The sequence below is a fragment of the Oryctolagus cuniculus genome, chromosome 1 (genome assembly GCF_051225735.1).
Source record: "Oryctolagus cuniculus isolate XC-2025 breed Fujian yellow rabbit chromosome 1, ASM5122573v1, whole genome shotgun sequence".
In the NCBI taxonomy this organism is placed as follows: domain Eukaryota; kingdom Metazoa; phylum Chordata; class Mammalia; order Lagomorpha; family Leporidae; genus Oryctolagus; species Oryctolagus cuniculus.
Window position 1 is genome coordinate 196021318 of NC_142867.1, and position 22521 is coordinate 196043838.

General features: G+C 41.5%; 1 protein-coding gene across 3 annotated transcripts in view; it reads right to left on the bottom strand.

Moving 5' to 3' along the window:
• Nucleotides 1-17370: 17370 nt before the first annotated feature.
• RIGI (RNA sensor RIG-I) overlaps nucleotides 17371-22521 on the bottom strand; it is a 66309-nt gene continuing 61158 nt past the window's right edge. For all 3 annotated transcript variants that reach the window (XM_002708040.6, XM_051844796.3, XM_070053198.2), the window contains one exon: nucleotides 17371-18469. In XM_002708040.6, the coding sequence (XP_002708086.1) occupies nucleotides 18173-18469 (297 nt within the window). In that variant the 3' untranslated portion in view covers nucleotides 17371-18172. The remainder of the gene's footprint in view (nucleotides 18470-22521) is intronic.

A 22521-nucleotide genomic window follows, 5' to 3' on the forward strand; every position in this document is an offset into this window, starting at 1 on the left:
TTACTGCATATATGATGTTTTGAAATATGCATATACTGTGGAATTGGCTAAGTTAAATCAATTAACATGTATTACTTCATATACTTATTTTGTGGTAACAGTTAAAATTTACTCATAGTGATTTTCCAAGAATATATGGTTATCAACTGTAATTGCCAGGTTGTATAGTAGATCTCTTGAACTTGTTCCTCTAACAGATACCGTGTCACTTAACATCTCACGGATATGTTCCACCCCCTACCTGGTAACAACCATTCTGTTCTCTGCTTCTGTGAGTTCGAGTTTCTGGGATTCCACATTTCAGTAACACATGGTATTTGTCCTCTGTGCATGGCTCATTTCACTTAACACATTGTCCTCCAGGTTCATCCATATTTTCCCAAATGATGAGGTTTTCTTCTTTTTAAAAGCAGAATAGCGTTCCATTATGTGTGTACCACATTTTCTTCAGTTATTCGTTGCTGATACTTCGGCTGCTTCCATACCTTGATTATTAAGAAAAATGCTGCAGTGAACACAGGAGTGCTGACATCCCTTCTTCACACTGGTTTAATTTCCCACTGCTGGGATCGCTAGGTAATATGGCGGTTCTACTTTCTTTTTTAAGGGACCTCATGCTGTCTTCCATAATTGCTGTGCTCATTTGCATTCCCATCAGCAGTGTGCAAGCATTTCCTTTTTTCTGCATCTGCATCTACACTTATCTTTGGTATTTTTCATCATAGCAACTCTAACTGGTCTGTGAGGTGATAAGTTCATTGGGATTTTAATTTGCTATTGGCCATTTTTCTATATGCCTCTTTGCCATTTGTATATTGTCTCTAGAGAAATGTCAATTGAGATTCTTTGCCCTTTTTTAATCAATATAAGAAAACAGACTTCATGTATTTTATAGATACAATTCTAAGACATTGAGTTGTTCATTGCTATTGAGTTGTTCCTTATGTATTTTGGGTATTAACCTATTAAATCCTCTTGGCCTATTTGTTTTTGTAACAGTACTGTACTACTTTGATTACTGTAGCCTTACATATTTTGAGGTTAGTGTTATGCCTCCAGCTTTGGTCATTATGCTCAAGATAGTTTTGGATATTTGAAGGCCTGTGGTTCCATATGAATTTTAGGATTATTTTTTCTATTTCTGTGAAAAATGTTGGAATTTTGATAGGAGCTAAATTGAACCTGTAGATTGCTTTTGGGTAGTATAGACTTTTTAACAGTGTATAAACATGGGATATTTCTCCTTTCATCAGTGTTTTATAGTTTTCAGTGCATGTGTCTTTTGTTGAGTAAATTTATTCCTAAGTATTTTTGTGTGTATGTAGCTGTTGTAAGTGGAATTTTTTTTTATTTCCTTGTTAATTTGTTTTTTACCTATAAAAACACTACTGACTTTCTTTTATTTATTTGAGAGGTAGAGTTACAGACAGACAGAGGTAGAGACAGAGAGAAAGGTCTTCCTTCTGCTGGTTCACTCCCCAAATGGCCGCAACAGCTGGAGCTGCGCCGATCCAAAGCGAAGAACCAGGAGCTTCTTCCGGGTCTCCCATGTGGGTGCAGGGGCCCAAGAACTTGGGCCATCTTCTGCTGTTTTCCCAGGCCATAGCAGAGAGCTGGACTGGAAGAGGAGCAGCCAGGACTAGAACCAGCGCCCATATGAGATGCCGGCGCCACAGGCAGAGGATTAACCTACTGCACCATGGCGCTGGCCCCAACTACTGTTTTTTTTTTTTTTTTTTTTTTTTTTTTCTTAAAGATTATTTATTTATGTGAGAGACAGAGTTGGAGAGCTCCCATCTACCAGTTCATTCCCCAAATGCCCAAAAAGCTGGGGCTGGGCTGAGGCCAAAGCCAAGAGTCAGGAATACAGTCCACGGCTCCCTGCAGGTGGCAGGAACCAAATTTTCTTCCTCTTTAGTTTGAAGCATTTATTACTGTTTTGAGAAAATTACACAAAATCAATTGCTGTCCATGAACAACTACATTTATATCCCAATTCCAAAAATATAGGTTAACATGAATTGTGACATCCACCAAATACTTGTCAAGTGTCCTTCTTGACAAGATTTTCTTAACAATTTTAAACATTTTTCCATATGCACTTCATATGTAAGTATTACATACATACACATACTATTTTTCATGACAGCAGGGATATTAATATTGTATAATGGGATCATGATGAGGGTTATAAAGTGAGAAAAGAATGGTGTATTATTACATAAGGTATATGTATTCAATGAAGAAAACATACCAAGTAATATGGTACCCACACATTTTTGTACTATACATACACACTCCAAATAGGAGAAGTAACATGTAGAATTTGTCTTTTTGTGTGTGGCTGTTTCACTTAGTATAATAATCTCTAGTTCATCCTTCTTATTGCAAATATCAGGATTTAATTCCTTTTTAATGACTAATATTCTGTTGTGTATACTACATTTTCTTTCTCCAGTCCAGTTGATGGACATCTGGGTTGATTCTGTATCTTTGCTATTTTGAATTGAGTTGCAATAAACAAGGAAGTGCAGGTATCTGTTTCATTTGCTGACTTTATTTCCTTTGGATATATATCCAGAAATGATACTGCTGGGTTATATGGTAGAACTATTCTTACTTTTTTTTTTTTTTTTTTTAAGATTTATTTATTTATTTGAAAGGCAGAGTTACAGAAGGGAAGATCATCCATCTGCTGGTTCAATCCCCAAATGGCTACAACAGCCAGAGATGGACCAGGCCAAAGCCGGGAGCCAAGAGCTTCTTCCAGGTCTCCCACATGGATGCAGGGGCCCAAGTATGTAGGCCATCTGCTGCTTTATGATGAGCATTAGCAGGGAGTTCGGCTAGAAATGGAGCAGCCAGGACTTGAACCAGTGCCCATAAAGGATGCTGGTGATGCAGGCCGCAACTTAACCTGCTGTGCCACAACATTGACCCCTACTCTTTACTACTTTGAGAGACAGTCATACTGTGGATTTTCTTTTTTAAAAAATTATTTATTTAAAAGGCAGAATTAGAAGGAAAGAGAGATAGAGATAGAGATAAAGATAGAGATAATCTTCCATTGCTAGTTCATTCTCCAAATGGCCATGATGGTTAGGGCTGTACCAGGCCAAAACCAGGAGCCTTGAACTCCATCCATAGGTCTCCCACATTGGTGGCAGTGTCCTGAGCACCTGGGTCATCCTCTGCTGCTTTGCCAGGCACATTAGTTGGGAGCTGGATCAGAAGTAGAGGGAAATGAAGCAGCTGTGACAAACCAGTGTTCATCTGGGATGCCGGCATTGCAGGTGGCAGCTTAACCTGCTGTGCCACAGTGCCTTCCCACATCCTATTTTTCATAATGGCTGTACTAATTTTCATTCCCACCAACTGTGTACTAGGGATTAACCCAATGTTTGAACTGTCACCACTGACATCCAGGGTCTCTATTGGCAGGAAGCTGGAGTCAAGAGCCAGAACTGGGCATTGAACCCAAGTACTCTGCTATGGGGATGTGGGCATCTTAACCACTAGGCTTAATATGCATTTCTGATTTTTGTGTGTTGATGTTGTATTCTGCAAATTTATTTAATTAATTTGTTTTAACAATTTGGTGGAGGCTTTAGAGTTTTCTATAGATGTCTCATTTTCTGCATTCCTTTATTCTGTTACACTTGATATTGAACCATCCTTGCACCATGAGATAACACTCACTTGATTATGAAAAGTGTTCCTTTTTTTTTTTTTTTTTTGGGGGGGGGCAGAGTTAGACAGTGAGAGAGAGAGAGAGAAAGGTCTTCCTTTTTCCATTGTTTCACCCCCCAAATGGCTGCCATGGCTGGCACGCTGCGCCGATCCGAAGCCAGGAGCCAGGTGCTTCTCGTGGTCTCCCATGCGGGTGAAGAGTCCAAGCATTTGGACCATCCTCCACAGCCTTCCTGGGCCACAGTAGAGAGCTGGACTGGAAGAAGAGCAACCAGGACAGAATCCGGCACCCCAACCAGGACTAGAACCCGGGGTGCTAGTGCCGCAGGTGGAGGATTAGCCTAATGAGCCGTGGTGCCGGCCAAAAAGTGTTCCTTTTAATGTGCTGTTGAATTCACTTTGCTAGTATTTTGTCGGCTATTTTTGTACCTATGTTCCTGAAGTTTATTGGCATATAATTTTCCTTTATTATAGTGTCCTTGTCTGGCTTTTTTATCAAAGTAATACTGGCATCATACAATGAGTTTGGAAGTAGTTCCTCTTCAGTTTTTGAGAAGAGTTTGCAAATGGATTGTCTTAGTCCATTTTCTATTCCTATAACTGAATACCTGAGACTGGTAATTTATAAAGAAATTCACTTCTTACAGTGCAGAAGCACAGAAAATTCCAGGTCAAGGAGCCAAATATCTGGTGAGGACCTTCTTGCTTTCCAGAGTTCCTTGGCCAGAAGAGCTCCCAAATCACCCTGAAGGTCCCATCTCCAAATACCATTCACATGTGAATCTGGGTATGAAATTTGGGGAGCACAATCAGTAATTTACATGTAATGTTGTATAGGGTTCAGCCTTGCCACCATCGTGTGCTGTACTTTTCTCTGGGAAGCTTTTTGTTACTATTCAGTCCCCTTCCTCATTATTTCATGACTCAGACTTATGTTGTGTGTATCTAGGAATTTATCCATTTTTGATATTTTTCAATTTGTTGGCATGTAATTGTTCATCATGGTCTCTCATCCCTTGTATATCCATGGGGTCAGTTGTAATGACTTTTCTTTAGGATTTTGAATAATCTTTTTTCTTACTCTACCTTAAGTTTGGTCAATGTTTCTTTTCCAAAAGCTCTTAGTTCCAGTAACCCGTATATTGTTTTTCAGGTCTCCATTTATTTTTGCTACAATCTTTATAATGTCCTTCCTTTACTGTCTTTGGGCTTACTGTTCTTTCTGTTATTCTTTGAGGTGTAACATTGGGTTGTTTGAGGTCTTTATTTTTTAATATAGGTGTTTAATTTTTTTACATTTATTTTTTTAAGGAATACAAATTTCATATGTACAACTTCAGGAATATAGTTATTCTTCCCAGCATATCCGCCCACACTTCCAATCCTCCTTCTCCTCCCTTTCCCAGTCCCATTCTCCATTAAGATTCATTTTCAGTTAACTTCGTACACAGAAGACCAACTCTGTACTAAGTAAAGATTTCAAAAATTTGCATGCATGCACACACACACACAAACTGTTTGAGAACTGGTTTTACAGTTAACTTTCATAATACAACTCGTTGAGGACACAGGTCCTGCATGGGGAGTTATTGCCCAGTGACTCCTGTTAATTTAACAGTCAGCACTCTTGGCCGGCGCCTCGGCTCACTAGGCTAATCCTCCGCCTTGCGGCACTGGCACACCGGGTTCTAGTCCCAGTCGGGGCACTGGATTCTGTCCCGGTTGCCCCTCTTCCAGGCCAGCTCTCTGCTGTGGCCAGGGAGTGCAGTGGAGGATGGCCCAAGTACTTGGGCCCTGCACCCCATGGGAGACCAGGAGAAGCACCTGGCTTCTGCCATCGGATCAGCGCAGTGCGCCGGCCGCGGCGGCCATTGGAGGGTGAACCAACGGCAAAGGAAGACCTTTCTCTCTGTCTCTCTCACTGTCCACTCTGCCTGTCAAAAATAAATAAATAAATAAGCAAACAAACAAACAGTTAACACTCTTATGTATGATGTCAGTGACCACCCGAGGCTCTTGACATGAGCTGCCTAGGCTATGGAAGCCTTCTGAATCCACAAACTCTATCAGTATTTGGACAAGTCCATAAGTCAAGTGGAAGTTCTCTCCTCCCTTTAGAGAAAAGTACATCTTTATTTGATGGCCAGTTTTCACTGGGGTCTCACTCACAGAGATCCTTCATGTAAAATATTTTTGCCACAGTGTCTTGGCTTTCCATGCCTGAAATGCTCTCACAGGCTTTTCAACAGTTCAGGAAGCCTTAAGGGCTGATTCTGAGGTCAGAATATTACTTAAAGTGATTGTCATTCTATGAGTCTGTCGTGTAGACTGCTTCCCATGTTGGAATTCTCTCCTTTAATTCTATCTATTATTATTACAAGGCACTTGATCCTATTTATATGATCTCTTTAACACTTAACCCTATCTATATGTTCAGTTAAACACTTAATATGAACACTTTAACAATTAGGATGACATTTTACCACCAAGTATAATGGGATTTGGAGTCCCATGACAAGTTTTTAAACTGTACCCCTTTCTCAAACTGTACTTTATATATTGTGTGTATGTATGGGTACAAACTGTTGAAATCTTTACTTAGCATAGTGTTGGTCCTCTGTATATAAAGTTAAACTAAAAATGAACCATAATAAAGAATGGGATGGGAGAGGGAATAAGAGGTAGGAAGGGAGTCAGGGTGGGAGGGTGGGTAAGGGGGAAAGAACCAGTATGTTCCTAAAGTTTTACTTATGAAAAATGCATTCATTAAATAAAAACTTAAAAAAAATAAACTGTACCCTTAGAAGTAAGTCTAAGAATGTATGTAAAACTATACAGCTTTACAGTTACAAACTTCCTCCTCCCTCTTATTCCCACTCTTATTTTTTACTGAGATCTATTTTAAATTGACTTTATACACATATGATTAATTCTATGTTAAGTAAAGAATTCAGCAGATAGTATGAAGGGAAACAAAAAGATGAAAAAAAAAAAAAAAAACAGTGAAACGTCCTAGACAGTCAAGACAAGGACAGCCCAAGTCATCCCTTTTCAAAGTGTCAATTTCACTGCTACAGATTTCCTTTTAAGTGCTCTATTAGTTATCACAGATCAGGGAGAACAAATGGTATTTGTCCCTTTGGGACTGGCTTATTTCACTAAGGATGATGTTTTCCAGATTCATCCATTTTGTTGCAAATGATTGGATTTTATTTATTTATTTTTTTACTGCTATGTAGTATTCCATAGTGTACATATCCCATAATTTCTTTGCCCAGTCTTCAGTTGATGAGCATTTAGGTTGCTTCCGTGTCTTAGCTGTTGTGAATTGAGCTGTAATAAACATTGAGGTGCAGATAGAACTCTTCTTTACTGATTTCATTTCCCTGGGGTAAATTCCTAGGAGTGGGATGGCTGGGTCATATAGTAGGTCTATATTCAGATTTTTGAGGTATCTCCATACTGTCTTCTATAGTGGCTTCACCAGTTTACATTCCCAGCAACAATGGTTTAGGGGACCTTTTCCCCCACATCCTTGCCAGCATTTGTTGTTTCTTGATTTCTGTATGAAAGCCATTCTAACTGGCATGAAATGAAACCTCATTGTGGTTTTGATTTGCATTTCTCTGACAGCTAGTGATCCTGAACATTTTTTCATGTGTCTGTTGGCCATTTGCATTTCTCTTTTGAAAAATGCCTATTAAGGTCCTTGACCCATCTCTTAACTGGGTTGGTTGTTTTGTTGTTGTGGAGGTTCTTGAACTCTTTGTAGATTCTGGTTATTAATCCTTTATCAGTTGCATAGTTTACAAATAATTTCTACCACTCTGTCAGCTGCCTCTTCACTTTCCTGTTTCTTTTACCGTACAGAAATTTCTCAATTTGAAGTAATCCCATTTGTTCATTTTGGCTTTGACTGCCTGTGCCTCTGTGTCTTTTCCAAGAGCTGTTTGCCTGTGCCAATGTCTTTCAGGGTTTTCCTAATGTTCTCAAATATTTTGATGGTGTCGAGTTATAGATTTAGATTTTTAATCTATGTTGAGTGGTTTTTTGTATAGGCTGTGACGTAGGGGTACTGCTTCATACTTTTGCATGTGGAAGTCCAGTTTTCCCAGAACCATTTTTGAATAGACTGACCATGCTCTAGGGATTGGTTTTAGCTCCTCGGTCAAATATAAGTTGATTGTATATGTTTGGATTAATTTCTGGTGTTTCTATTCTGTACCATTGGTCTGTCCATCTACTTTTGTACCAGTACCAGGCTGTTTTGATTGTAACTCCTTTATAGTATGTCTTTTTTTTTTTAATTCGGATTCTTTGAGCTGTTTTTTTTTTTTTTTTTTTTTTTTTGGACAGATAGAGTTAGACAATGAGAGAGACAGAGGGAAAGGTCCTCCCTCTGTTGGTTCACTCCCCAAATGGCCACCGCAGCCGGCGCTGTGCCAATCCGAAGCCAGGAGCCAGGTGCTTCTTCCTGTCTCCCATGCGGGTGCAGGCACCCAAACACTTGGGCCATCCTCCACTGCCCTCCCAGGCCACAGCAGAGAGCTGGACTGGAAGAGGAGCAACCAGTACTAGAACCTGGCACCCATATGGGATGCCAGCACCACAGGCAGAGGATTAACCAAGTGAGCCATGGTGCTGGTCCCTGTAGTATGTCTTGAAATCTGATATTGTGATGTCTCCAGCTTTGTTTTTGTTGTATAAGATTGCTTTAGCTATTTGAGTTCTCCTGTTCCTCCATATGAATTTCAGCATCTTTTTTTCTAGATCTGAGAATGTCTTTGGTAATTTGATTGGTATTGCATTGAATCTGTAAGTTGCTTTTGGAAGAATGGACATTATGATGATATTGATCCTTCCGATCCATGAACATAGAAGATTTTTTTATATCTTATTTCTTTTGTAATTCTCATCATGGAGATCTTTGACATCCTTGGTTAAATTTATTCCAAGGTGTTTTTTTTTTTTTTTTTTTTTTGTAGCTAGTGTGAATGGGATTGATCTTAGAAGTTCATCTCAGCCTGGACATTGTCTGTGTATACAAAGGCTGTTGATTTCATGTATTCATTTTATATCCTGGTACTTTACCAAACTCTTCTGTGAGTTCCAATAGTCTCTTAGTGGAGTCTTTTGTATCCCCTATATATAGACTCATGTCATCTGCAAAGAGGCATAGTTTGACTTCTTCCTTCCCAATTATATCGCTTTGATTTTTTTTTCTTCCCTATGGCTCTGGCTAAAACTTCCAGGACTATATTGAATAGCACTGGTGAGAGTGGGCATCCCTATCTGGTACCGGATGTCAGTGGGAATGCTTCCAACTTTTCCCCATTCAGTATCTTGCTGGCCATAGATTTGTCATAAATTGCCTTGATTGTGTTGAGGAAAGTTCCTTCTATACCCACTTTGCTTAGAGTTTTCATCATGGAAATGTTGAACCATCTCTGCATACCAGGAATAAATCCCACTTTGTCAGGGTGGATGATCTTTCTGATCTGTTGTTGGATTCTGTTGGCTAGAATTTTGTTGGATTTTTGCATCTATGTTCATCAGGGAAATTGGTATATAATTCTCTTTCTCTGTTGCATCTTTTTCAGGTTTAGGAATTAAGGTGATACTGGCTTCACAAAAGGAATGTGGGAGGATTCCCTCTCTTTCAATTGTTTTGAATAACTTGAGAAGAATTGGAGTTAGTGCTTCTTTAAATGTCTGGTAGAATTCAGCAGTGTATCCATCCAGTACTGGGCTTTTCTTTGTTAGGAGGGCCTTTATTACTGATTCAATTTCTGTCTTGTTTATGGGTCTGTTTAGGTTTTCTATGTCTACATGGCTCCATTTAGGCAAGTTGTATGTGTCTAAGAATATCCATTTCTGCTAGATTTCCCAGTTTGTTGGCATATAGCTCTTTGTAGTAATTTCTGATTACTCTTTTTATTTCTGTGGTGCCTGTTGTTAATTCCCTTTTTCATCTCTAATTTTATTGATTTGGGTCTTCTCTCTCCTTTTTTTGGTTAGTTGGACCAACGGTGTGTCAATTTTATTTTTTCAGAAAACCAGCTTTTCGTTTGCTGACTTTTTTGGTTTGTTTTTTTTTTGGGGGGGGGGGATTCAGTTTTGTTGATTTCTTCACTAATTTTAATTCTTCTACTAGGTTTGCATTTTGTTTGCTGTTGTTTTTATAGATCCTTGAGATGCGTTGATAGCTCATTTATTTGGTGCCTCTCCAATTTCTTGTGTTAGGCACCTATTGCTATAAACTTTCTTCTTAAGTTGTGTTATCATCATGTGTCTAGAAATTTTTTGATTTCTCTTTTGATTTCTTCTGTGATCCACTATTCATTCAGGAGCATGTTGTTCAGTCTCCATGTGTTTCCATATGTTCTAGAGATTCCCGAGTTGCTGATTTCCAGGTTCATTCCATTGTGGTTTGAGAAGATGCATGATATGATTTTGATTTTTTTTTTAAATTTGCTGAGACTTGCTTTATGGCCTAGCATGTGGTCAATCCTAGAGAAAGTTCCATGTACTGCTGAGAATGTATATTCTCCAACTGTATGATAAAAAGGTCTATAGATATCTGTTAGGTCCATTTGTTCTATAGTGTTGATTAAATCTTTTCCCTTGCTGATTTTTTGTCTGGTTGTTTTGTCCATTGCTGAAAGTGGGGTATTGAAGTCCCCCATTACTATTGTATTGTAGTCCAAATCTCCTTTTAAATTCCTTAACATTTCTTTTAAATATCCAGGTGACCTGTAATTAGGTGCATATGTTTATAATAGTTACATCTTCCTGTTGAATTGATCCCCTAATCATGATATAGTACCTTTTGTCTCTTTTAACAGATTTTTTTATTAGTCTATTTTGTCTGATTATTAGGATGGCTACAGCAACTCTTTTTTAGTTTCTGTTGGCATGGAATATCTTTTTCCATCCTTTCAGTCTACATGCATCTTTGTTGGTGAGATGTGTTTCTTGTAAGCAGCAAATAAATGGGTTTTGTTTTTTTAATCCATTTAGCCAGTCTGTGCCTTTTAACTGGAGAGTTGAGGCCATTTGCATTCGGAGTGACTACTGATAAGTAGTGATTTTGCCCTGCCATTTTTCCAAAGATATATATGTATATATTTTTTTTTTTTTTTGACAGGCATAGTGGACAGAGAGACAGAGAGAAAGATCTTCCTTTTTTTCCGTTGGTTCACCCCACAATGGCCGCTGCGGCTGGTGCGCTGCAGCTGGAGCACCACACTGATCCAAAGCCAGGATCCAGGTGCTTCTCCTGGTCTCCCATGTGGGTGCAGGGCCCAAGGACTTGGGCCATCCTCCTCTGCACTCCCGGGCCCACAGCAGAGAGCTGGACTGGAAAAGGAGCAACCAGGACAGAATCCGGCACCCCAACCGGGACTAGAACCTGGTGTGCTGGCGCTGCAGGCGGAGGATTAGCCTAGTGAGCCGTGGTGCCAGCCCCAAAGATATTTCTAATATATGCTCTGAACTTCCTGTGATCGTTTACTGAAAAATTTTCTTCCTTTACCTTCTTTTGTATTGATGGCCGTGTTTCTGTGTATAACACATCTTTAAGCATCTTTTTGCAGGGTTGGACGAGTAGTGACAAATTCTTTCAATTTCTGTTTGCTATGAAAGGTCTATATTTCACCTTCATTCACAAAAGAGAGCTTTGCAGGATAAATATTCTGGGCTGGCAGTTTGTTTCTTAGTATTTGGGCTATATCTTGCCATTCCCTCCTATCCTGTAGGGTTTCTGATGAGAAGTCTGCTGTGAGTCTGACTGGAGATCCTCTGAGAGTAATCTGACATTTCTCTCTTGCACGTTTTAGAATCTTTTCTTTATGTTTCACTGTGGTGAGTTTGATTACAATGTGTCGTGGTGAGGATCTCTTTTGGTCATTTATATTGGGGATTCTATAAGCTTCCTGTACTTGGATCTCTCTGTCCTTCTCCAAACCCGGGAAGTTCTCTGCTAGTATCTCACTAAAAAGGCTTTCTACTCATTTGTCTCCATGCCTTCAGGAACTCCTAGAACCCAAATATTGGGTTTTTTAATAGTATCCTGTAGATTCCCAACAATATTTTTTAGATTTCTAATTTCCTCTTCTTTTCTTTGGTTTGACTGTATACTTTCCTGTGCTGTCTTCTAAGTCCAATATTCTCTCTTCTGCCTCACTGATTCTGTTTTTAAGGCTCTCAAATGTGTTTTTTTATTTGTTCTGTTTGTTTTATGTTTTAATCCATTCAGCCAGTCTGTTTCTTTTAACTGGAGAGTTGAGGCCATTTACATTCAAGGTGATTACTGATAAATAATGACTTCACCCTGCCATTTTTCAAAAATATTCCCATTTTTTACTTTGAATTTCCTTTGAGCTTTTACTGAGAGATTTTCTTCCTTTACCTTCTTTCATAGTGATGACCATGTTTCTGTGTGCAACACATCCTTAAGCATGTTTGTAGCGCTGGATGGGTGGTGACAAATTCTTTCAATTTCTGTTATGAAAGGTATTTATTTTACCGAGAGCATTGCAGGGTATAATATTCTGGACTGACAGTTTTTTTCCTCTTTAGTCTTAGAATGTATCTCGCCATTCTCTCCTAGCCTGTACGGTTTCTGATGAGAAGTCTGCTGTAAGTCTAATTGGAGATCCTCTGAGAGTAATCTGGTGTTTTTCTGGTGCAGATTTTAGAATCTTTATTTTTGATTACAATGTGTTACAGTGAAGATCTTTTCTGGTCATGTCTGTTAGGAATTCTATGTGCTTCCTGTACTTGGATGTGCAATATAGGTGTTTATAAAATTCCCTCTGGTATTTCCCATAAGTTTTGGTGTGTTGTGTGTCCAGTTTGTTTGAGAGGCAGAGAGATGGTGAGCTCCCATCTGCTGGCCCATTTCTCAAATGCCTATTTCTCATGCCCATTAAGGCTTTAAGCCACAGCTGAAACCAAGAGCTGGGAACTCAACTCAGTTCTCCATGTTGGGAAAGAACCCAAAGACTTGAACCATTGACCGGTGTCTTGCAGGGTCTGTACAGCAACAAGCTGGAATCAGGAACTAGAACTGAGAATGGAATCCAGGCATCCCACCAGCATCTCAGTTGCTAGACCAAATGCCCACCTCCTTTTAATTTCTTCTTGACCCATTTTTGTTGAGAAGCACAGTGTTTAATTTCCATGTGTTTGTGAATTTTATAAAATTCTTCATTGGTATTCTCTATTTTTGTGATTGGAAAGATATTTGATGACTTTAAGATTTGTTTAGTGGTATAACCTATGACTGGCACTGTGACTGGGGTGGTCCTGGAATTGGGGAAAGTCTAGTGTTCTGTTTCTGTCCTTCTCCCAAGGTGGGTGGGGTCATGTAAAACTGTACTTTCTTCTCTTTTTGTTGTATCTTTTCTTATCCCTGTGCTGCATTCAGGTGTTATGACGCCTTACCCGCTTCTCCATAACTCTTACGAAGGTATTTTCATGTGCTCAATTGCTGTTTCTGTGGGAGGGTGAGCATTTGGAAGCCCTTTTCAGGACTTACCACCTTTTTTTTTTTTTTTTTTTTTAAAGATTTATTTATTTGAAAGGCAGAGGGGTTTTCCATCCACTGGTTCACTCCCCGAATGGCACCAAGAGCCAAGGCTGGGTCAGACCCATCAGCTGTTGCTTCCCAGGGTGCACTTTCGCAGGATCAGAAGCAGAGACTCAAGCTCAAGCACAGGCACTCCTGTGTGGATTGTGGGCGTCCCAAGTAATGTTTAACCACTGCACCCTGGCAGTTTCTAGGATTCTCTGTGTTGTACTTATGACAGTTTAATGTGACATGAGGATCATTTTTTTTTTTTTTTTAACAGGCAGAGTGGACAGTGAGAGAGAGAGAGACAGAGAGAGAAAGGTCTTCCTTTGCCGTTGGTTCACCCTCCAATGGCCGCCGCTGCAGCCGGCGCACCGCGCTGATCCGATGGCAGGAGCCAGGAGCCAGGTGCTTTTTCCTGGTCTCCCATGGGGTGCAGGGCCCAAGCACCTGGGCCATCCTCCACTGCACTCCCTGGCCATAGCAGAGAGCTGGCCTGGAAGAGGGGCAACCGGGACAGAATCCGGCGCCCCGACCGGGACTAGAACCCGGTGTGCCGGCGCCGCAAGGCGGAGGATTAGCCTATTGAGCCACGGCGCCGGCCGTGGATCATTTCTTGTCATGTCTCCTGATGGTCTTAATTGGTCATCTGTACCCTGATGTTCATGTATTTTCTAAAACTAGATATTTTCTGTGCCTTAGAATCTCCTTTTGAGATTGCCAGAACTTGAAAATTTGTTCAATTAATGATACCTCAAAAGTCTCAGAGACCATCTTTATTCCATTTTGTTGTTGTTAGCCTGACCCAGGGTATTTGGTAAGACTTGTCTTCAAGTTCAGGTTCACTGTGTTCTACTCGATGTAGTCTTATTGATGCTTTTAGCTGTATTTTCTATTTAACATAGTACATTCGCCATCCCCAAGATTTGTGTTTGGTTCTTTAGTAAGATTGCTATTTGTTTTCATGTATTGTTTCCTCATTTCAGTGAACTGTCTTTATTCCATATCTCATTTTTTTAATTCTTAAAATGCCTTTTTAATCAATACCCTTTTATTTGGGGAGTTGCATGCTAAAGAGTTGCTGTTTCTTTGGTCACATGTTACTTTGCATTTTCTTATTTGTGTCCCACACTGATATTTACACATCTACAAGATCTCATTTTTATAGAGTGGCTTTTGTGGCAAAAGGCTTTTTCACTGAAGGTTTGTCTTCCGTTATCAGTTTGATAAGCAACTTTGGCTTTAGTCCCAGTTGGGTGCCACAGTGCAGTCTCCCTCTAGCTTGTGCTACAATCAGCAGCAGCAGGGCCCAGGGTGCTTGTTCTTAGCCCAGTAGTACTGTGGAGGTGCTGGCAGTAGGCAGTGTTCAGGAGCATACCGTGCCTTAGGCAGTGGGGGGCAGATGTGTTAGGGGAAGAGAGGCCCCAAGTACAAGAGGGCAAGCACCATAGCTTCTAGGCTCGTGGGGACAGAACCTCTTGCTGTACCGACCCATCTGGCCAACTGCATGAACGTTGATGCTGGTGTCAACAATTGTGCTACTGGGGTTCATGGTTTTGTAAGTGTGGAATATCTCCAGGGCCCCAAGGATGGGGATAGATAGCTTCCATACGCTAGGGCAGTAAAAAATCCAGTGGTGGTGCTACACTGGTGCAGCCTGTGCTGTGGGATCACTAATGTCACTGCCTGTCTGAAGCAGAGCTCCTGTGCCCCAAGCCTGTGTCAGCCATGGTTCTCCCCTGTGACTACAATTGCTGACTAACGGCATCTGAGGAGATTGGGGTGGGGGGGGACACTGGAGCTCACCCCTCTGCCCTATCCCTGTAGTGGGGAATTCCCTCAACTGTAGGGCCAGGGGTGCTGTTCCCAGTGCTCTTTGTCAGTCCCTAATTCTTGCTGCCACCCCAGGTCTTCCTTGCCGAGTTCCATAGTTCACCCCCTGGCCACTCACTTCAAAACAGCCATTTATTTGTTGTTTCAATTTTTAGCAATGGGAGAGGAGAACACTAGGCGTGTCTACCTGGCCATCTTGATGTCTCTTGCCATGAATTTTTAATCTCAGTGGTATCACTCAGGGGATGTGGCCTGGTCATGAGCACTGGGACCCAATCCTCTGTCCACTGCTTGCCCCATCAGACAGTTCATTCAGGGATCTTGTACAGAAAGATGAGGTTCAGTCCTAGTGTAACAGTACTAAGGCTGGTAAAACTCCACTCCTGTAGGTCCTTATTACCAGCCACCTGAGGGGCTGTTTAAGCTTTCCACATTGAGAGGTTGCTGTGGTTGGAATGTTTGTGCACCCATACCATTTGTGTGTTGTGACAGTGGTGGGACCTTGTGAAGGTGACTAGAGCATGGGAGCAGAGTCCTCATCGATGGGGCTGTGATGCGGAAGCCGCCAGCAATCCCTCACCTGGTCCGTGTCTAGGCCAGGTACCTGCTGCTGGCGGATGTTATCAGCGTCCCAGGAACAGAAGGGCTGATGATGAGTGTGTCTAGGAACCAACTGGGCTAAATCATTCTTACTACCCACAGAAGGGACAGTGCTGTAAATCGCTCTTGGAGTGGAAGGGTGGCAACATACAGTACAGAAGCCTACCTCCTCCTATAGAATGCTCTCTTCAGACTCTCACGTCATTGTTCCCCACAGGGCACCCTGATGCTGTTTGCAATTCAGTGCGTAGTAAGTGTGTTTGAAGGATAGAAGTCACTGGCCTCGCTGCCCTATCAGGCCTTGGAGGATGACTTCATTTCTGGGTGAAACACCATGTCAGCAGCTGGGCGTCTGGGGTTGTAGAAGAGCTTTTATAGAACTCCACCAGGCTGGACACTCTGCTGGAATAGCTGCTCTCAGACCATTCGTGGGGAACGTATTAATCACATTTTATGGTCTTTGGCATTTTGCTTAGGCCCTTAATGGTCCTGGTGAATTACAACTATTCTGAGTCTGTTTTAGGAAGATGTTTAAATTTCTAGCAGCCCCTACAGTTACTGTAGATGTTACCTTGGATGTAAATAACAAAGCTCAAGCCCCATCTCCATGTCTGAAAACCCAAAAACTAAGCTCTCTCTGAAGCATCAGCAAATCTTGCTGAGTGATGGAGGAATGTCTTTTGGATACATGTCTCAATTTTTTTTTTTTTTTGAAAGACAGAATTACAGAGAGATCTTCCATCTGCTGCTTCACTCCCCAGATGGCCACAATGGCCAGGCTAAAGCCAGGAACTTCTTTAGCTCTCCCACATAAATGCCAGGGGCCTAAACACTTAGATAATCTTCTGCTTCTTTTCCCAGGCCATCAGCAGGGAGCTGGGTTGAAAGTGGAATAGCCAGGACATGAACTGGTGCCCCCTAGGGGATGTCAGTATTGCAGGTGCCAGCTTTACTTGCTATGCCACAGCACTGATCCGAGCCCCATGTTTCAATTTTTTATGTACAAAGGAAAGCCAAATCAAACAGCCTCATCATTATAATTTGAGTGACTTGAGAACAAGATAGTCCAAGTGTTCATCAGCCATTTTAGAAAATGGCTTTAGATGACCTTCAAAAGAAACAATGGTAAAATAAAGGAAATCAACAGCGCGTGGTAAGAGTAAACTAAAAGAACACAAGGAACTTCAGTAATCATCCCATCATTGTGTTCTCACTGAAAGCTCTCTACTATACAGTTTCAAGATTACCATGCTATACATTACTACTCAGAGAACATAGGTACATGGAACTATTCTAGGGCTCATGTAGAAATAAAAAGTTGGGGCCAGTGCTATGGCGTAGTAGGTAGAGCTGCTGCCTGTGGTGCTGGCATCCCATATAGGCACCGGTTCGAGTCCCAGCTGTTCCACTTCCAATCTGGCTCTCTGCTACAGCCTGGGAGACCTGGAAGGAGCTCCTGGCTTCAGATCAGTGGAGCTTCGGTCTTTGCAGCCATTTGGGGAGTGAGCTAGCAGATGGAAGACTTTTTTTTTTTTTTAAAGATTATTTCCAAGGCAGAGAAAGATTTATGTTGATACCAAAAACTCAAATACATGCATAACTTTTTTAAGGCCCCAAATATGCAAGGATTTCAAAATTTTTTGGACCAAAATAAATTTTCATAGAAAATGGAATTAAGTTTAAGATCTCTTGTACATACATATTTATTTAGTTATATTTAGTATTTAGTTATATATATTGAACCCTTGGAGTGATCTACATTTAAGGGATTTTATAAGACTGGGGAAGATCTGAGAGAGAAGCCAGGGGACAGTTCTAAGAAGTGGGCACTCACCTGGGCCACAAACAGCAAAGACATCAAGTAGGACCAAGACGTGACCAAATGGATTTGCCAACCACAGTCACTGGAGTCCTTGACAAGAATGATTTCAACACATCAAGGTAAAAGCCAGTTTACTGTAGGTTAAGAAAGTGGAATGGAAAACCTTTCAGCGTTCCGTTCATCCACCCCATCGTGTACTGGTGGGGTACTCTCTTCATTGGCAAGTGGCTCTAAAGAAGATTAGGAAAAATTAAATATCTTTTTTTTAAGTATTCATACTGTGACTCACTCACATTTTTTCATGTACAAGGATATTACAAAACGTTCTTGCAAAAACGGAATTAAAAGATGCTTTGCTGCCGAAAAAAACCTGAAATCCATGTATAGTTCTCATTATCCATGAATTTTTTGAACATTCCTTGAAAGCAGATTTCAAAACTTTTTGCACCAAAACAAACATCTTTTAATTCCATTTTCCATAAGCTGTAAGTACTCTGATACAGTTCAATCTGTTAAACAGTAAGTGAAATTACGTGATATTTAGGTCAGCATTATGTAAAATATCTTCCAAGTAGTACCAGCAGTCCATGGCCAATTATACTTATTTCTTTAAAGTTGCCTATTCTCTATAGTTGAAGTCTGAGGCCCTCAGGTCATTCAGACAGTTCTTCAGGATTAAATGGTATCTTCTCAAAATTAAAGTCCTTCCACTTTGAGGGACACATCTGTTTTCCAGTCACAGTGTCTTCCACCACAAAACTCTGAATCTTGATTAATGGAATCTCAAAAGCATTGACCTTTGCACGGATTCCCCAGTCATGGCTGCAGTCTTGTCTGGCACAGAATATCTTCCCTATCTTGTCAAAATCCCCACAACTCTTTGGTCTGGGGTGTGGTCTGGTCACAAAGCACTTCTTAAAAGTCTCTCCAACCACAGTGTAATGGGAATCCTAAAATGAGGGGGTCAAATGCACACAGAGAACATTAGAACCAGTATGTAACTGATCTAAAAACCCACAAGCCCCAGAGTAATCTAAAATGAGGCGCACATGAAATCCTACATGTGTTAGACCTGGAGAGAGAAGGAAATACTCATCTGAAAGCCAGATTAGGAGCCACCAAGCTGGTGGGGAGGAGGTGGTAGAGAGGTGCCCCGGGGGGGGGGGGGGCAAATGAGAGGAAGAGGACCGGGAAGTACACAGGTAACCAGGAAGAAATGCACAGGGCCGACAACATCTAAAGGGGACCAGGGACGGATGTGTACACGGGTTCCACCTGCTGTCCACGGTAAACTGCACGGGAACATTTTCCAATTTACCGCTCCTTCAGCAAAGCATATCTTAAGAGGGCCATTTTCAATAGGAAAAGTTGTCCAGATTGTCAAGAGCTAAACATGCAGACTTGTGAGGGTGAGGGTGAGGGAAGGTGCCAGCATCCCTCCCAATATGTTGTGGGTCCAGGGGGACCCATGGCAACTCTCTGAGGACCAAACAGGACCCGAAAGTAATGCCACATCACTGCCCCCCCACCCCCAACTCCACCTGCTCACCATGGGCAGTGGCAGACTGACACCTGACTTTCAACTTTAGGAAACTTTCTAAACTTTGATCAAAAAATTTAAAAAAAAAAAAAAAAGCCAACCCACAACTGCTGTATGTTAAAAATACAGATGTACTTTGTGTTCATTATAAAGCAAGCCATATCCCAAAAAGAATATTTGTGAAATAGAAAAACCATGTGGAATCACATCACTAAAATATTTTCATATTTTGGCATATTTCCTCTTTCTTTTTTTTTTTTTTTTTTTTTTGACAGGCAGAGTGGACAGTGAGAGAGAGAGACAGAGAGAAAGGTCTTCCTTTTGCCGTTGGTTCACCCTCCAATGGCCGCCGCGGCCGGCGCGCTGCGGCCGGCGCACCGCGCTGATCCGATGGCAGGAGCCAGGAGCCAGGTGCTTTTCCTGGTCTCCCATGGGGTGCAGGGCCCAAGCACCTGGGCCATCCTCCACTGCACTCCCTGGCCACAGCAGAGGGCTGGCCTGGAAGAGGGGCAACCGGGACAGAATCCGGCGCCCCGACCGGGACTAGAACCCGGTGTGCCGGCGCCGCTAGGCGGAGGATTAGCCTAGTGAGCCGCGGCGCCGGCCTGGCATATTTCCTCTTTCTATACAGACGTAGGGGGCCCGTGTCATGGCATAGCAGGTGGAAAATATATATGTGACTTTGAATTTTTTTTTCTGGTGGTGGTGCTGCTGCTGTTTTACAGAGCTATAAACAACATTTACAGTTTTGTATTCAGATTTTTCAAAAATTACCATTAGGTTTCAAGCAGTGTTTTATTCTACATATAAGTGTGATACGTTTTTAAATAAATTTTACTTAAGAGTAAACTTGCAGAAAACTTAGAAAGTGGTCACTGCAAGTTCTTTCCAGTTTTAGTATATGTGCTGCCGAAGCCAGCACAGTCACTGCAAATTCCTGTACACTGTTGGCCCGCTTTGCCCAAGTGCTAACATCTTACATTACTACCAGCTACACTGCAGATTTTACCATTCTTATTTAAAGATCACTTATCTGTTCAGGCTCTGAGAACACTACCTCGTATTGAGCATAACCATTGTTTTTAATGGCTATATAAGTGGTGACAGTTTTTGATTTATATAACATTCCTAGGGTACAGTGACAATCTGATAACATGCATGTTGTGTCTGACTTCTATCTCAAATATCACTTCTTTGCAGGGTCAACCTTCAAACACCTCTTCTAGGTCTTTATAAGAAATGTAATTGTAAACTGCAGTCACCCTGCTACACTGGGGAACACTAAACTCCTTTTCACTATATTTGATATCTGTTCTCCGACTTCTTCCCCTGCATTTATATTTAGTGATCACTATTCTGTACTCAGCTTCTATTAAATCATCTTTAGTGTACACACAATATAGTATTGATCTTTCGGGCTCTGGCACATTGTCTCCTAACATAATGTCCCACAGTCCCCTCCATGCCACTGGGAATGACAGGATTTCACTTTTCATGGTAGAATAATATTCTAATATAATAGATATAAAAGTACATCAAAGTACATTCATGGAAAATAAGTTCTCTTCCCACAAACTCTGAATTACCCATGTTCTTTATACAGACACACAGCCCCAACACTTTTTTTTAGCCATTCACCTATCCACACATACCTTGGTGTGTCTGTTTCTTGGCTATTATGAATATGCAGGTATGTCTTTGATATACTGATTTATGTCCTGTAGAAAATATACCCAGTAGGGGGCCGGCACTGCGGCACATGAGGTTGAGCCTCTGCCTGAGGTGCCTGAATCCCATATGGGCACCAGTTCATGTCTGGCTGCTTCTCTTCCAATTCAGCTCTCTACTAATGCGCCTGGGAAAGCAGACAAAGATGGCCCAAGTGCTTGAGACCCTGCACCTACATGGGAGACCCAGAAGAAGCTCCGGGCTCCTGGCTTTGGCCTGGCTTAGCCCTGGCTGTTGCAGACATTTCATGAGTGAACCAGCAGAATGAAGAGCTTTCTCTTTGCCTCCTCAATAAATAAATAAATAAATATATATATATATACACACACACACACACACATATATATACACCTAGTAGTGGGACAGCTGGATCATATGGTGGTTTTTATTTTTTTATGAATCTCTAGACCATTTTAAATAATAGCTGTACTAATTTACATTTCAAAAGCAGTGAATGCGAGATCCTTTGTCCAGATCCTTGGCAACATTTATTTATTGCCTTTTTTGTAATAGCCATTCTAAGATAAGCTGACACCTCATCTGGGTTTTGAGAGGATGCCCAGTTGAATCTAAGAGGTCACTTGAGCTTTCTAGGCCTGGAAGTCTATATCTTTGCCAAGATTTGGAAAGTTTTCAGTAAATACTTAATTTAATGGTTTTTTATGCTGCTTTCCCCTCTGAAACACCCATAATGTGAAGGCTTGTCTGGTTAACAGTGTCTCCTACATCTTGAAGGTTTTCCTTGCTTTTTTAAATGTGTTTCTACTTGATGCTTTTTATGATTGGGTTATTTCAAAAGGCTCAAATTCTGCCTGATCATGGCTTCATCATCATGGCTTCAAACTTTTTTAAATTCCATTAACTTTAAATTTTTTTAGACTTATTTGAAAGGTAGAATGAGACAGACCTTCCATCCCTTGGGTCATCCCTCAAATGGCCACTGAAGCCAAGACCCAAGAACTCCATCTACATCTGTGACAAGAAATCAGATATTTGAGCTGCTGTTTCTCAGGTGCATCAAGAGAGAGCTGGATCAGAAGCAGAGTAGCCAGGACTTGAACTGGCCATGTGGGCATCCCAAATGGCAGCTTAACCCATTGAGCCACACCACCTATCCCAGCTTATTGAATTATTTCTCATTCTTTTATCCTTTTGCCGAATCTCTCATTAATAACAAGAATTATCTTCCTAATTTCAATGTACTCTCATATCTCAGTAAGTCTTTAGTTAGCTGCCTTTTTCCCTCTAGGTAATTCAAATTATTTCCTTAGCAGGCTCCTCTGGCAGCAAATGTGTCAGGTGTCCGTGGCATTAGTGGGGACCACTACAGACATGCTGCTCACCCATTCCCCACCACAGACACTCCAGTCCTGGTTCAGGCAGGGTTAATTTCAACTGGGGAGATGGGGATGGTAGGTGCTGCTTGCATCCTTCCCTGCTTTAAAAGGCCATTCTGGGGCCAATGCTGTGGCACAACAGGCTAATGCCCTGGCCTGAAGCGCCGGCATCCAATATGGATGCTGGATCAAGTCCAGGCTGCTCCTCTTCCTATCCAGTTCTCTGCTATGGCCTGGGAAAGCAGTAGAAGATGGCCGAAGTCCTTGGACCCCTGCACCCATGTGGGGGACCCAGAAGAAGCTCCTGGCTTCTGATTGGTGCATCTCCAGCTGTTGCAGCCATCTGGGGAGTGAACCAACAGATAGAAGACCTCTCTGTCTCTACCTCTTTAGAAAA